This window comes from Zophobas morio, unplaced genomic scaffold (genome assembly GCF_036711695.1).
Source record: "Zophobas morio isolate AGI-343-1 ecotype UQ-CSIRO unplaced genomic scaffold, CSIRO_AGI_Zmor_V1 ptg000018l, whole genome shotgun sequence".
NCBI lineage: Eukaryota > Metazoa > Arthropoda > Insecta > Coleoptera > Tenebrionidae > Zophobas > Zophobas morio.
Window position 1 is genome coordinate 4,680,628 of NW_026972123.1, and position 15,466 is coordinate 4,696,093.

Here is a 15,466-nt window from a genome sequence, read left to right on the forward strand (position 1 = left end):
GGAGGAAGAAGATGCGATTTGTATTGTATAATAACAACATAATTAGAACAAATAGAATTTATTTAATAAAATTCGCTTATAATATTATTTAGATTATTTATTAAGTACTAATGCACATGTAGAGTAAATCGGACTAGTCCTTTATTGTATTTTCGGTCGTGTTGGATATTGGCTGCCCAAGCCTTACATACAATGTCGAAGGGAATTCCACCTGCAAATGATTCATATTAATAATTAAAATTGGTCGAAGGTTATTTCGATGGAACTTCCCTTTGTGTCCCACTTTTAAAATTTTAATTTTGCAATTTTTCGCTTTGAGTTTCTCGAGTTTTCATTTTTATATTTTTCAGTTTTTCGAATTTCCAATTTTGGTGTTTCAAATTAAAGATTTTGCAATTTTTGGATCTACAATTTCACGAAATTTCAATTTTTATTTTTCAGTTTTTCGATTTTCAATGTTTTCATTTTTCGATTCTTCAGTTTTTCATTTCGGTTTTTTATTGTTTTTATTTATTCGATTTTTCAATGCTCCAATTTTATAATTTTTCGTTATTTCAATTTAAATTTTTTCACTAGTTTTCAATTTTTAATCTATTGATTTTTTGATTTTTCAGTTTTTCGGTTCTCCAATTTTTTGGTCAATTTTTCAAATTTCCAATTTTTTACTTCTCAATTTTTCGACTTTACAATTGATCGACTTTTCAGTTTTGCAGTGTGTTAATTTTGCGATTTTCCAAATTCTCGACTTTTAATTTTTTCAATTTTGATTTTTCTTTTGTTCAATTTTTGATTTTACAATTTTTCTTGTTTACAAGTTTAAATTTTTAAATGTTTAAGTTTTCAATTTTTGATTGTTTCAATTAAGTAATTCGTCGCTCCTTTTTCGATATTATAATTTTTCAATGATACAATTTTTAGTTTCTTCAATTTTTAATTTTCAATTTTTCGTCTCTTCAATTTGTTTTGTCCTTCAATTTTTGGACTTTCTCATATATTAAATTTTTTAGTATTTTGTGTTTCAACTTTTGAGTTTTTCATTTATTCAATTTTCTGATTCTTCAAATTTTCGGTCTTTTAATTTTTCATTTTTTCAACTTTACAATTGCTCGTTTTTTCAACTTTATAGTGTTTAAATTTTTCAGTATTTCGATCTTAAAAATTTACAATATTTCGACTTTTAAGTTTTTGATTTTACATTTTTTTCGTTTTCAATATTTAGATTTTTCAACTTTTCGGTTTTTTTATTTTTTACTATTTCGATTTTTCAATTTTTGGATTTTTTGATGTTTTGATTTTTCGATTTTTCATTCATTTATTTTCAGTCTTTTAATTTTTCGAATTTTCAAATTTTCGTTTCTTCGATTTTACAGTTTTTCCACTTTACAATTGCTCAATTTTTCAGTAATTCAAGATTTTCAGTTTTTAGAGTTTTCAATTTCAAATTTCAGTTTCAATTATTAGGTATTTAATTTTTTCGATTTTTTGATGTTTAATGGCCCGATTTTTCAATTTTTCGACACTTCTATTTTGCGTTTATTTAAATTTTAAATACATATTTCGATTTGTCATTTTTTCTATTTTTTAATTTTTTAATTTTCAAGTTTTAGATTTTTCTTTATACTTCTCGCTTTCAGATTTTTCCGTTTCTCTGTTTTTCGATTTTGGAAATTTGTAGTTTTTCTATTTTTAATTTTGGGATTTTTCTATAATTAGGTATGAATTTCATCTTTTCGATTTTTTTTATTTTTTACTTTTTCGATTTTTTAAAATTTAGATTTTTCAATTTTTGGATTTTTCGATATGATTTTTCGATTTTTCATTCTTTATTTTAGTCTTTTATTTTTTTGAATTTTCAATTTGTCGTTTCTTCGATTTTCCGATTTTACAATTTTTTGAATTTTACAATTGCTCGATTTTTCGACTTTACAGTGTTCCAATTTTTAATTTTTCGATTTTTCAGTTTTTCGTTCTTAAATTTTTTGATTTTACAATTTTTCGAGTTTTCAATTTTAAATTTTCATTGTTTGTTTTTTCAACTTTTATATTCAATTATTAGATACATATTTCGATTTGTCGATTTTTCTATTTTTCAATTTTTTGAATTTTTCAATTTTGGGATTTTTCACTATTCAGATTTATCAACTTTTCGATTTTTTTATTTTTAAATATTTCGATTTTTTTAATTTTAGATTTTCTAATTTTTGGATTTTTTCATGTTTTGCTTTTTGGATTTTTCATTCTTTGTTCAGCCTTTTAATTTTTCGACTTTTCAGTTTTAAATTTTTATTGTTTGATTTTACAACTTTCAGTTTCAATTAATTAATTTTCGATCTTTTTGTGTTTCAAATTTTGTATTATTCAATTCAATTTTTTTTCTTCCAATTTTCAATCTTATAATTTTTCGATTTTTCAATGTTCCGATTATAATTTTTTGTTTTTTCAATTTTAATTTTTTGTTATCTGCAATTCTTTGAGTTTTCTTTCATTTTTATATTTTTGAGTTATTCGATTTTCAAAATTTTGAATGTTTTTAAATCTTGCAATTTTTCGATCTGCAATTGTTCGATTTTTCAGTTTTACGTTGTTTCAATTTTGAGTTCTTTCAGATCCTCGATTTTTAATTTTTCGATTTTTTAATTTTTCTTTTCTTCAATTTTTTATTTTACATCTTTCCTTCTTTGGTCTTAAATTTTTAAATGTTTGAGTTTTCAAATATTGTTTCAATTAACTAATTCTTCGTTGCTTCATTTTTTCGATATTATAATTTTTCAATCTCACAATTTTTCGTTTCTTCATTTTTCGATTTTTTTATTTTTTTATTTTACAACTTTTCTTCTTTCCAGTCTTAAATTTTTAAATGTTTGAGTTTGCAAATATTGTTTCAATTAACTAATTCTTCGTGTCTTCATTTTTTCGATATTATAATTTTTCAATCTTAAAATTTTTTGTTTCTTCATTTTTCGATTTTTTGACTTTTCGATTTTTTGGTTTTACAATTTTACATTTCTTCAATTTTTCAGGTTTTTAAGTTTTTGATTTGAAATTTTTCGATTTTTTAATTTTTCGTTCATCGATGTTCTATTTGTTCAATTTTTCACTTTTCCAACTTTTTTCTTTTCAATTTTTCAACTTTACAATGGCACAATTTTTCATTTTTTCAGTGTTTCAATTTTGCAATCTTTCAGATCCTCGATTTTTAATTTTTCTTTTGTTCAATTTTTTTATTTTACAACTTTTCTTGTTTACAATTTTAAATGTTTAAATGTTTGAGTTTTCAAATATTGTTTCAATTAACTAATTCTTCGTTTCTTCATTTTTCGATTTTTTTTATTTTTTATTCTTTCAATTTTTTGGTTTTACAATTTTACATTTCTCCAGTTTTTCAGGTTTTTTTAAATTTTGATTTGAAGTTTTTCGAGTTTTAAATTTTGTTTCAGTTTTTTGTTTCATATTTTCACTTTTCCGAACTTTTCGATTTTATAGTTTTTCGATTTTACTATTTTTCCTGTTTTGAATTTTTCGTTTTTTTTATTTTTCATTCTACAATTTTTCCATTTTACCATTTTTCGTGTCTTTAATTTTTTGTTTCTTCCATGTTTTGATGTTACAAAGTTTCGTTAGTACAATTTTTCGGTTTTTCAGTTTCTTGTTTCTTCAATTTTTATTACTTAATTTTTTTGTTTTGCAATTTTGAAACTTTACAATTTTCTGGTTTTACAGTTGTTCGATTTTTCAATTTTACAGTTTTTTTACGTTTGTAAATTTCTCAGATTTCGATTTTCCAAATTTTGTGTGTGATCTTTCAATTTGTAGATTTTGCAAACTTTCGATTTGCAATTTCAAAAGTTTTCAATTATTATTTTTCAATTTTTCGATATTCTTTTTTATTTTCTTTTTTTTTCAATTTTTCAATTTTTCGATGTTTTGATTTTATAATTTTTCTTTTTTCAACGTCAAATTTTTCATTTTTTGAATATTTCATTGTTTGGAATCGCATTTTTTTCGTTTGTTATTTTTAGATTTTTTAAATTTTCATTTTTTCAATTTCAGATTTTTCAGTTTTTCCGTTTTTGCACTTTTTCGATTTTTCAAGTTTTCGAACCAAAAAAATGAAAAAACTGCAAATCTGTAAATCTGGATAAACAAAAAGAAACCGAAGACTTAAAAAAATGAAAAGAGTAAAAATTGAGAAACTTAAAAATTGGTCGAATAGGACAAATGTATTAATATGTTTCCAAGGTTTCACAGAATTCCATTTTTTAAACCTCAAAGTTAAATTGTAAAAATCTACGGAAAATTGGTGTCAAATTGTAGATAATCTTCCGCCAGTTACGAATCTGAAACCGCCGTCACGATATCTGTTAAAATATACACGAAAAGTGAACTCAAAATTTTCCAAAAATTTCCAAAAAAGTGGTTAAAATTGTTACAATTCAATTTTTTGGTTTTACAATTTTTCATTTCTCCAATTTTTCAGGTTTGTAAATTTTTGATTTGAAGTTTTTCGAGTTTCAAATTTTGTTTCAGTTTTTTTGTGTTTCGTATTTTGACATTTTTGATCTTCAAGATTCTCGATTTTTCTATTTTTCGTTTCTTAAATTTTTCGATTTTACAACTTTTCGATTTTATAGTTGTTCGATTTTACTATTTTTCCTGTCTTCAATTTTTCAGTTTTAAATACTTCAATTTTTGCATTTTTCAGTTACTCGATTTTTAATTTTTTTATTTTTCATTCTTAAAATTTTCAGCTTTATAATTTTTCCATTCTACGATTTTTCCTGTCTTTAATTTTTTGTTTCTTCCATTTTTTGATGTTACAAAGTTTCGTTAGTACAATTTTTCGGTTTTTCAGTTTCTTGTTTCTTCAATTTTTGTTACTTAATTTTTTTGTTTTGCAATTTTGAAACTTTACAATTTTCTGATTTTACAGTTGTTCGATTTTTCAATTTTACAGTTTTTTTTTACGTTTTTAAATTTTTCAGTTTTTCGATTTCTATGTGTGATCTTTTTCAATTATTATTTTTCAATTTTTCGATATTCGTTTTTATTTTCTTTTTTTTTTCAATTTTTCGATTTTTCAATGTTTTGATTTTATAATTTTTCTTTTTTCAACGTAAAATTTTTCATTTTTTGAATATTTCATTGTTTCGTATTTTTTTCGTTTGCAATTTTTGGATATTTTTAATTTTCTTTTTTTCAATTACAGATTTTTCAGATTTTCGTTTCTTCAGTCCTTCGATATGCAGTTTTTCGATTTTCCACTTTTTCCGTTTTTGCACTTTTTCGATTTTTCAAGTTTTCGAACCAAAAAATGGAAAAGCTGCAAATTTGTAAAACTGGATAATCAAAAATAAACTGAATTGGTCGAATGGGAACAAATGTATTAGTATATTTCCAAGGTTTCACAGAATTCGGTTTGTGAAACTTCAAAGTTAAATTGTAAAATATTGGTTATATAATTTTGATCTGAATGCCAAGGGTAAAACTCAACACGGATGCATAAATCACATGTGTAGAAGTTTCTTATTTTTTTAAATCTAAATAGGAGCTAAAATCCGGACAGACGGCAGACAGACAGACAGACAGACGGACAGACAGACAGACAGACAGACAGACAGACTAAGGTTGTACTGTTTACTTACGCTTCGGCTTTTCAAAATGGACGGCCACTAGAGGACTCAAATAACCCTCGACGTTAGTATAGGGAAAATATTTCCCTTCGAACCCTTGTTGCGGATAATAGCTAACATCACCTAAATTCCCAACATCCGAAACATTATTCGGTCTACAGTCCACCCAAATTTTATCATGCTGAAAAATCTCCTGATTTACTACAAAATTCACGCCGCCTTTCTACCTGGTTTACTAATTCCGCATTAATGATTTTTTGCGCCAGTTCCGTGGGCATATCAGCTGGTATGTTCTCCTTGTGGTAATATTTTGGAACCCAGTCGAAAATCTACCAAAAATTTTCAGACAAAAAATTTTTCTTTTTTCAAAAATCAGCATTACGTACTTTGTTGAGTTTCAAAAAAATACAAGGCCCTTTGTCCGAATTGTCGAAATCAAAGCCGAAATTGTAGGGAGGCAAGCATGGCGTAAACTCCGACGTTAATTTAACGTTGCACACTTTACCTGAATCCGGATACTGCTGGTGGAAGCAATTTTGCACATTTTCCGATCTCGTTCCAGACAAATAAGCTGAAAATGTATTTATTATGTTTTCAAAATTTTATAATCGACGTACTCACGTTCTAAAAACTCGGTCAATTTTTCGTTCCACATGCGCATATAGTCGGAATCGCCTGCTCGGTACTCGATGGGATTGTCATTTAGGACTGGTCTGACCGTGATACCTGGAACATCCACCAAAAAATTAGTTGCTGACCCACAATGGTTACATTTTTGGGTATCTAGTATCTGTATCTAGATAAAATCGAATTTAAGCACAAAATATCTGTATCTAGATACAAAATTAATGGCGCAGATACAGATACATTTTTTTATTTCACTTTTTTTCAGTAGTTATTAGTTGAGTTATACTAGTAGTAATTTTTGAATTCTTCCAATTATTCTGATGATTTGAATCCTCGTTTGAATCTCAAGGCTGAAAATAGTAAGACTGATCGTTCTAAACCAGACTTAAATATAGACGATTATATTATAGTACAATTAACAACTCAAAAACAAAACAAAAAATGTTACATTGGTAAAGTGTTATCACTTAACCCTATTTTTTGTGATTTTTTGAAAAGGAATCCAAAAATTCCGGATGCTTTTATGTTTCCGGACATTAAAGATCAGGAGGAGATCCAAGAAAATCAATATATATTGAAACTACCTACACCTCAGGTACTCAGAAGAGGCAGTTTAGTTTTTGAAAAAAAATTATTGAAAAAATATTTGATTTAATTCTAGTTTTTTTTTTAATTGGTGTGATTAAAATTTGTGATAATGTAACCTCAAACTTGGTCGAGATTTGTACAAGTATATATCGTAGAGAATACTAAAGTAAGAAACTGTGCAAAATTCTAGGTGCCCATGAACAACTTTTAAAGGGGAAAATTACCTTTGAAAATTTATCAAATGGGGTTATCCACTCTTTTATTGTGGAAAGGAAATAAATACGTAAGGCTGCTGCAGGAAACCCAGTGCGCTTTCTTGCAGAAATATAATATCATTACAAGAGAGATATAGCGTCTGTAGTCTTGGTAGCTTTTTAAAAGCATTTGGATTCAGTTCTCTTAAGAGATTATTATTTAATCCTAATTGTTCCAAATCGGGCAGGTTGTTGAAGGCATCGTCTTCCACTTTTCTTATAGAATTGTGATCCATAAAAATAGATTGCATGCTTAGATTTTTAAATGTGTCTTTTTTAATCGTTGCTATGTGGTTGTAGACGAATTTTAGTTGACCTGTGATGTCTCGTATATTTTTCGAAAAACAAACCTCTATTTCCTGTATACCACACCCATTAAAATTCACGAAATATAGCTCTTGAGTGAAATTTAACATTGCACAACATAACCTTGGTATAAACCCATTTACATCTATACCTTCTCCAGCCGTGATAGTAAGAGTGTTTGAAAAAAAGTCGGCTTGTAGGTTATATTATATGACACTCTGTATTCAACTAACCAGAATGGTGAAGTTCACAACCAAAATTTACGGGTATAGAGACAGAAAAAATTAGTATGGACAGTACAACCAAAGACATTTTAAAAAGTCTTGTGAAAACGAAAGTTTTCGGAGCGTTGTTGTCTATTATTGGATCCATTACGGTTTCTACGGGAATAAATAATTCAAAAACAATGAATTGGTCAATGCGAATGTGTTATTAAGGTGTCCGCAAAAAAGGATAACTGATTATTCAATTGATAGTAGTTGGAAAACATTTTTTATCATCATCGAATATCTTTTTTGGCATTTGGATTCAACCTGTGGCATTCTAGTACAATACTTTTGAAGTAATTTGTCTTTTCTGTTTTATTTTAAAGCTATTATTTTATATCAAACTTACGGCGCGCCGCCCAACCGATGAGTCATCATCGCCGTACATACTAGAATCCATAGGCGTCGTACCGAGGCTGGCTGTTTCTTAATAATTATCACTAATAAACGTAAAAATCCACGAAAAGTCACGAATGCGAACTAGAAAAATTACCACCACGGCGCAAAACAAATTGCTATTGACGGAAAAATCACCCACTTCGAGGAGTCAGCTTGAATCGAAATTTTCCTAAAAATTTAGAGATTAATTTACCGACTTTTGTAATTAAACTATGAATTTAAGCCGCTAAATTGTAGTTGCCCCATTATAATATTCACGAAAATGCACTATTGTTACGCCAAAACAACTCGCCGAAGGCTGCTGATTTGTTTTTAATAACCTCATAATTATAGGAAAACGCGAATTAGAATGATTTAAACCCTCCCTTTTCGAGCCCTTGCTGATATTAATTTAACTGATGACAGTTTTCAAGGTCCTTACACTCAAAACGGATCGATGTTTAAGCTTACATTTAATCCCCGAATTATATAAATCTTCAGTGAGTAGTTATGAAGTGTGAATAATGTAATAACTTGAGTAAAAACATCTAGAATTTTAGATAAATCTTTTAACTCGTCGAAAGGTATTTCCCAGATGTTTTTGAGAATTTCTAGACAACTTTTCAAAAGTATCAATTTTCCAAAAATACGAAATTTTAACCACTTTTCAAACATCCTTCGATGTATTACGTAGACATTTTCTTGAAGATTTTGGGTCGTAGAAGTTATTTTTGCAACAATTGTTCCAAAATAAATTAATAAATAAACAACAAAAAAATCATTTTCAAACCGAGATTTTCGAAAATCGTGGTACGGGAAAGTCAACATGTTCTGTTTTTCGGCTCGTTGGAGTGTTTTTCAGAATTTTTTAGGATTTTTTAGACAAGTTTGCAACAATTTCAATTTTTCAAAAATACGAAATTTTGACCGCTTCAAGCACTCTTCGAAATATTATTTAGACGTTTTCTTATAGATTTTGAGCATTAGAAGTTTTTTTTGGCTTTATATCTTAAAAAATTCCAACAATTGATCCAGAATAGATTAAATAAAGAATAATAGTTTTCGAGATATTTAAAAAAAAATCATTTTCAAACCGAAATTTTAAAATCTTGGTACTGGAAAATCAACATGTCGTGTTTTTCGGATTAACTCGTCGAAATGTATTTCCCAGATTTTTTTGAGAATTTTTTGAGAACTTTTCAAAAATTTCAATTTTTCAGCAAATCTGAAAATCGAAGAATTGAAAAACAAAAATATTGAAGAACTGAAACACCGGAACATTGAGAAATCGATAAATCTGAAATTTACCTGAATACATTTTCTAGTAAATTTCGACTTCTAGAAGTTGTTTTCACCTTTATTTCTTCAAAAATTCCAACAATTTTTCCAGAATCGATTAAATATACAATTTTCAAGATTTTGAAAAAAAATCATTTTCAAACCGGGTTTTTCGAAAATTTTGTACAGGAACATCAATATATAATGTTTAAGGAATCCGTTCGTGGAAATATATTTTTTAGAATTTTTAAGAATTTTTAGATTTTCAAAATTTTCAAATTTTCAAAAAATATGACCCTTCGAAAAATTACCCCAACACTTTTTCTGGTAGATTTCAACTTGTAGAAGATATTTTAGGCTTTATTTTTAATTTTCAAGATATTTAAAAAATATCATTTCCAAATCGAATTTTTCGAAAATCATGATTCAGGAACATCACATCTTATGTTTTTCGAATCAACTCGTCGGAAAAAAAATTATTGAAAAAATATTTGATTTAGTTCTAGTTTTTTTTTAATTGATGTGATTAAAATTTGTGATAATGTAACCTCAAACTTGGTCGAGATTTGTACAAGTATATATCGTAGAGAATACTAAAGTAAGAAACTGTGCAAAATTCTAGGTGCCCATGAACACTTTTAAAGGGGAAAATTACCTTTGAAAATTTATCAAGTGGGGTTATCCACTCTTTTATTGTGGAAAGGAAATAAATACGTAAGGCTGCTGCAGGAAAGCCAGCGCGCTTTCTTGTAGAAATATAATATCATTACAAGAGAGATATAGCGTTTGTAGTTTTGGTAGCTTTTTAAAAGAATTTGGATTCAGTTCTCTTAAGAGATTATTATTTAATCCTAATTGTTCCAAATCGGGCAGGTTGTTGAAGGCATCGTCTTCCACTTTTCTTATAGAATTGTGATCCAAAAAAATAGATTGCATGCTTAAATTTTTAAATGTGTCTTTTTTAATCGTTGCTATGTGGTTGTAGACGAATTTTAGTTGACCTCTGATGTCTCGTATATTTTTCGAAAAACAAGCCTCTATTTCCTGTATACCACACCCATTAAAATTCACGAAATATAGCTCTTGGGTGAAATTTAACATTGCACAACATAACCTTGGTATAAACCCATTTACATCTATACCTTCTCCAGCCGTGATAGTAAGAGTGTTTGAAAAAAAGTCGGCTTGTGGGTTATATTATATGACACTCTGTATTCAACTAACCAGAATGGTGAAGTTCACAACCAAAATTTACGGGTATAGAGACAGAAAAAATTAGTATGGACAGTACAACCAAAGACATTTTAAAAAGTCTTGTGAAAACTAAAGTTTTCGGAGCGTTGCTGTCTATTATTGGATCCATTACGGTTTCTACGGGAATAAATAATTCAAAAACAATGAATTAGTCAATGCGAATGTGTTATTAATCTGTCCGCAAAAAAGGATAACTGATTATTCAATTGATAGTAGTTGGAAAACATTTTTTATCATCATCGAATATCTTTTTTGGCATTTGGATTCAACCTGTGGCATTCTAGTACAATACTTTTGAAGTAATTTGTCTTTTCTGTTTTATTTTAAAGCTATTATTTTATATCAAACTTACGGCGCGCCGCCCAACCGATGAGTCATCATCGCCGTACATACTAGAATCCATAGACGTCGTACCGAGGCTGGATGTTTCTTAATAATTATCACTAATAAACGTAAAAATCCATGAAAAGTCACGAATGCGAACTAGAAAAATTACCACCACGGCGCAAAACAAATTGCTATTGACGGAAAAATCACCCACTTCGAGGAGTCAGCTTGAATCGAAATTTTCCTAAAAATTCAGAGATCGATTTACCGACTTTTGTAATTAAATTATGAATTTAAGCCGCTAAATTGTAGTTGCCCCATTATAATATTGCTGATTTGTTTTTAATAACTTCATAATTATAGGAAAACGCGAATTAGAATCATTTAAAGCCCTCCCTTTTCGAGCCCTTGCTGATATTAATTTAACTGATGACAGTTTTCAAGGTCCTTTCACTCAAAACGGATCGATGTTTAAGCTTACATTTAATCCCCGAATTATATAAATCTTCAGTGAGTAGTTATGAAGTGTGAATAATGTAATAACTTGAGTGAAAACATCTAGAATTTTAGATAAATCTTTTAACTCGTCGAAAGGTATTTCCCAGATTTTTTTGAGAATTTCTAGACAACTTTTCAAAAGTATCAATTTTCCAAAAATACGAAATTTTAACCACTTTTCAAACATCTTTCGATGTATTACGTAGACATTTTCTTGAAGATTTTGGGTCGTAGAAGTTATTTTTGCAACAATTGTCCCAAAATAAATTAATAAATATACAACAAAAAAATCATTTTCAAACCGAGATTTTCGAAAATCGTGGTACGGGAAAGTCAACATGTTCTGTTTTTCGGCTCGTTGGAGTGTTTTTCAGAATTTTTTAGGATTTTTTAGACAACTTTGCAACAATTTCAATTTTTCAAAAATACGAAATTTTGACCACTTCAAGCACCCTTCGAAATATTATTTAGACATTTTCTTATAGATTTTGAGCATTAGAAGTTTTTTTTGGCTTTATATCTTAAAAAATTCCAACAATTGATCCAGAATAGATTAAATAAAGAATAATAGTTTTCGAGATATTTAAAAAAAAATCATTTTCAAACCGAAATTTTAAAGTCTTGGTACTGGAAAATCAACATGTCGTGTTTTTCGGATTAACTCGTCGAAATGTATTTCCCAGATTTTTTTGAGAATTTTTAGAGAACTTTTCAAAAATTTCAATTTTTCAGCAAATCTGAAAATCGAAGAATTGAAAAACAAAAATATTGAAGAACTGAAACACCGAAACATTGAGAAATCGATAAGTCTGAAATTTACCTGAATACATTTTCTAGTAAATTTCGACTTCTCGAGTTGTTTTCACTTTTATTTCTTCAAAAATTCCAACAATTTTTCCAGAATCGATTAAATATACAATTTTCAAGATATTGAAAAAAAAATCATTTTCAAACCGGGTTTTTCGAAAATTTTGTACGGGAACATCAATATGTAATGTTTAAGGAATCCGTTCGTGGAAATATATTTTTTAGAATTTTTAAGGATTTTTAGATTTTCAAAATTTTCAAATTTTCAAAAAATATGACTCTTCGAAAAATTACCCCAACACTTTTTCTGGTAGATTTCAACTTATAGAAGATATTTAAGGCTTTATTTTTAATTTTCAAGATATTTAAAAAATATCACTTCCAAACCGAATTTTTCGAAAATCATGATTCAGGAACATCACATCTTATGTTTTTCGAATCAACTCGTCGGAAAAAAAATTATTGAAAAAATATTTGGCAGCCTTTGATCCTATAAGGGGTTTAAATACTTTTCTCAGAAATTGTACTTATTTTGCCTTAAACGGAACCAGCAATTCTTCCTAAAATGTATATACCTACCGCACCGGGATAGACGATTACCGGACATGGTCATAAAAACTTCGTCAGCCGATATTGAAAAATAATAATTTATGACAGGTTGCCGACAACAGACCTTCAGCACAGAATAATCATTTCCCGTATTCTTTTGAAATATTAATTTTAATACTGGAGATAATTATTAGATATACTCAAACACAATTTGGATACTTTAGTATGGATATAAAAACAAAAAAAAAAATTCTTTTTAAGCGTACGTAATAAATATTGCACAATTTGTGACACATCAAACAGCGAAGCGATGGCCTAAGTATTTGCAGGAAAAAAGAAACTATTTTTCAGTCTTGAATAACTATGCTACAGTAAAATGTTTATTTTTTAAATTTAATACCACAATCCCTTCTTCTGACACCAAGAAAAAATAATTTAGGTGACAATACGTTCGAAATGTTGCTAATTTTAAAAAATTCATTAAACAATACATAAAAAAATACATAAACATGTTTTCAGTTATTTTATTCGCCAAAGCTTCAAAAAGTATCTGTTTTCTTGTATCTGTATCTAGATACATTTCGAAAAAATCGAAAAACAATCTGTATCTAGATACTTTTAAAAGTATCTGTCCCCAACACTGACCACCTACCTGGATTCGTTCCTATCAAAGATTCATCGAGTGTCCATTTAGGTTTGTTGCTATCCAGCGTGTTTAAGAAGATTTTGAACATCAAAGCAGCAAAAGCCGCCAGACAAGCGTAGAAAATTATGTAGAACAACAAGAGTTTTGCTAGAATAGATAGATAAGCTGTAGTTTTTAAATGTATTTAAACCCTTACCTAGTCTTAGAATAGTCATGCTGTTTTCTTCTTCACGCACTGTGTAACAAACATTATTTTTCAATCTAGTTATGAAACAGATAACCCCGTGGGTCATTGATAGCAAGTTTGTGAGAGGAACCAAATTAGTACAACACTGTTTGTGTACAAAATTTTATTTTTTAGGAATGACAGTTTTCAAATTTTGTAATTAATCTACCAAAAGAACAAACTGGACACTTCCGATTTTCTGGTCCAAGTCACGCGGAATATTGGCAGCCCACACACTACACACGATATTGATCACTATTCCACCTGCAATTAAAACAAAGAAGTTTTGAAAATTGACTTGTGAATGGGACCTACGTTGTGGTTTTTCGAAAAATACAGCCACCAGTGGTGCTCGATAACCCCTAACGTTACTATTAAGTAAGTAATTGGCAGGAAACCCCATTTCTGGATAAAAACTCACTGGCCCAATATTTTCTTTATCCGCTGCATTCACCCCATCGCAAGAAACCCACACCGTTTGGTACTAGAATTGACATCACTTAGCAAACAATAACTAGGTATTAAATAATATTACTCTTCCCAAGACTTCGTTGTGCTTGATATGGGTTTTTAAATATTCCGGGATTTCTTTCGGCGTGACCGAAGAATTGTAAAACTGTGGTGTCCACCCTTTTGGTATCTACAAATCGTAATATTTTTTTTTTTTTGGTGATGAAATTATGAGGATTTTCTTACTTCATTAAGTCTGAGAAAAATGCAAGGCGTTCCTTTGTGGTATCCGTAGCCGTGTTTTGGTGTACATGGACCAAAATCGGAACCTATGTTTACTTCGCAGAATTTATCTTTAGATGGTGGCATTTCCCGATTACAAGTTTCCATGTTTTCGGAAACGTCCCTGTTAATGTAGGCTAAATATATATTTAAAAAAACGGGACTAAATTAACAAGTCAGTGTTACTTACGTTTCAAAAAATTATCCAGCTCGTTTTGCCAATATCGTATAGATTCTTGAACCGAAGTTTTTAACCATATTAACGTACTTCCACTTTGTGCTGGCAAAGGTCTCAGTTCCAGTACTGTTTATTCGTGAGGGTTTTAATTACAAAGTTCGAAGTAACTTCATTTGACTAACCTGGACTTTTTCTGTTGTACCGAGTCTGGCAAGCATTTGTCAAACATAAGTGTAGCGTAAAGAGTATTGCTAGATAAAGAACAATTAAGAAATTGAAGGTTAGTTATACTCCGAACTTACCGAGTCTTAACAGATCCATTATATTACACTAAGTTTGTCGAACTGGATACAATTCAGAGACTCAGTCTTATCAGTGTACCTACTGACCCAAGATAACGAAGATGTGATGAGCTTAACCCAGTTAACACGAACGTTGAAGTTCCCGTTGCAATTGGTGTTCACGGTTATGTTGCATTTAGGGCAAAACATTTCGTCCTTTTTCGTCCTTTTCGTCCTTTTTCGGCCTTCTCGTCCTTTTTTGTCCTTTTTCGTCCGTTTCGTCCTTTTCGTCCTTTTCGTCCTTTTTCGTCCTTGTCATCCTTTTTCGTCCTATTCGTCCCTTTCGTCCTTTTTATCTTTTTCGTCTTTTTCGTTAATTTCGTCCTTTTCGTCCTTTCCGTCCCTTTTCGTCCTTTTCTTCCTTTTCGTAATTTTCATCGTTTTCGTCCTTTTCGTATTTTTCGTCCTTTCCGTCCTTTCCGTTCTTTGTCCTTCGTCGTTAATTCTTCGTCCTTAGTCGTTCGTTTTTCGTCCTTCGCCCCTTTTCGTCTTTTTCTTCCTTTCCGTATTTTTCATCCTTTTCGCCCTTTTTCGTCTTTTCGTCCTTCTTCGTCCTGTTTCGTCCTTTTCGTCATTTTCGT

The 15,466-nt window shown here is 29.2% G+C and overlaps 2 protein-coding genes across 2 annotated transcripts; both read right to left on the reverse strand.

Annotated features, from left to right (window-relative positions):
* Positions 1-42: 42 nt before the first annotated feature.
* Positions 43-13,716, reverse strand: LOC135130897 (sodium/potassium-transporting ATPase subunit beta-2-like). Its single transcript, XM_064058347.1, has 7 exons — positions 13,605-13,716; positions 13,415-13,555; positions 6,252-6,356; positions 6,017-6,201; positions 5,858-5,959; positions 5,643-5,811; positions 43-211 (listed from the first exon to the last, which is right to left on the reverse strand). Exons 1-7 carry the CDS (start codon positions 13,699-13,701, stop codon positions 108-110), a joined length of 903 nt encoding a protein of 300 aa, XP_063914417.1. The 5' UTR covers positions 13,702-13,716; the 3' UTR covers positions 43-107.
* Positions 13,717-13,743: 27 nt separating this feature from the next.
* Positions 13,744-14,911, reverse strand: LOC135130898 (sodium/potassium-transporting ATPase subunit beta-2-like). Its single transcript, XM_064058348.1, has 7 exons — positions 14,847-14,911; positions 14,727-14,795; positions 14,557-14,670; positions 14,331-14,503; positions 14,170-14,274; positions 13,950-14,118; positions 13,744-13,898 (listed from the first exon to the last, which is right to left on the reverse strand). The coding sequence occupies exons 1-7, from the start codon at positions 14,863-14,865 to the stop codon at positions 13,795-13,797; spliced, it is 753 nt and encodes a 250-aa protein (XP_063914418.1). The 5' UTR covers positions 14,866-14,911; the 3' UTR covers positions 13,744-13,794.
* Positions 14,912-15,466: the final 555 nt, after the last annotated feature.

Coding starts and splice junctions, on each gene's coding strand:
- LOC135130897 (XM_064058347.1), bottom strand. CDS start 13,701: ATGACCCACGGGGTTATCTGTTTCATAACTAGATTGAAAAATAATGTT. Junction 6,202..6,251: donor ATTGACCGAGTTTTTAGAAC/GTGAGTACGTCG, acceptor ATACATTTTCAG/CTTATTTGTCTGGAACGAGA. Junction 212..5,642: donor CCATTTTGAAAAGCCGAAGC/GTAAGTAAACAG, acceptor AATCATTTGCAG/GTGGAATTCCCTTCGACATT.
- LOC135130898 (XM_064058348.1), bottom strand. Junction 14,671..14,726: donor GTACAACAGAAAAAGTCCAG/GTTAGTCAAATG, acceptor ACGAATAAACAG/TACTGGAACTGAGACCTTTG. Junction 14,275..14,330: donor TTTTTCTCAGACTTAATGAA/GTAAGAAAATCC, acceptor TACGATTTGTAG/ATACCAAAAGGGTGGACACC.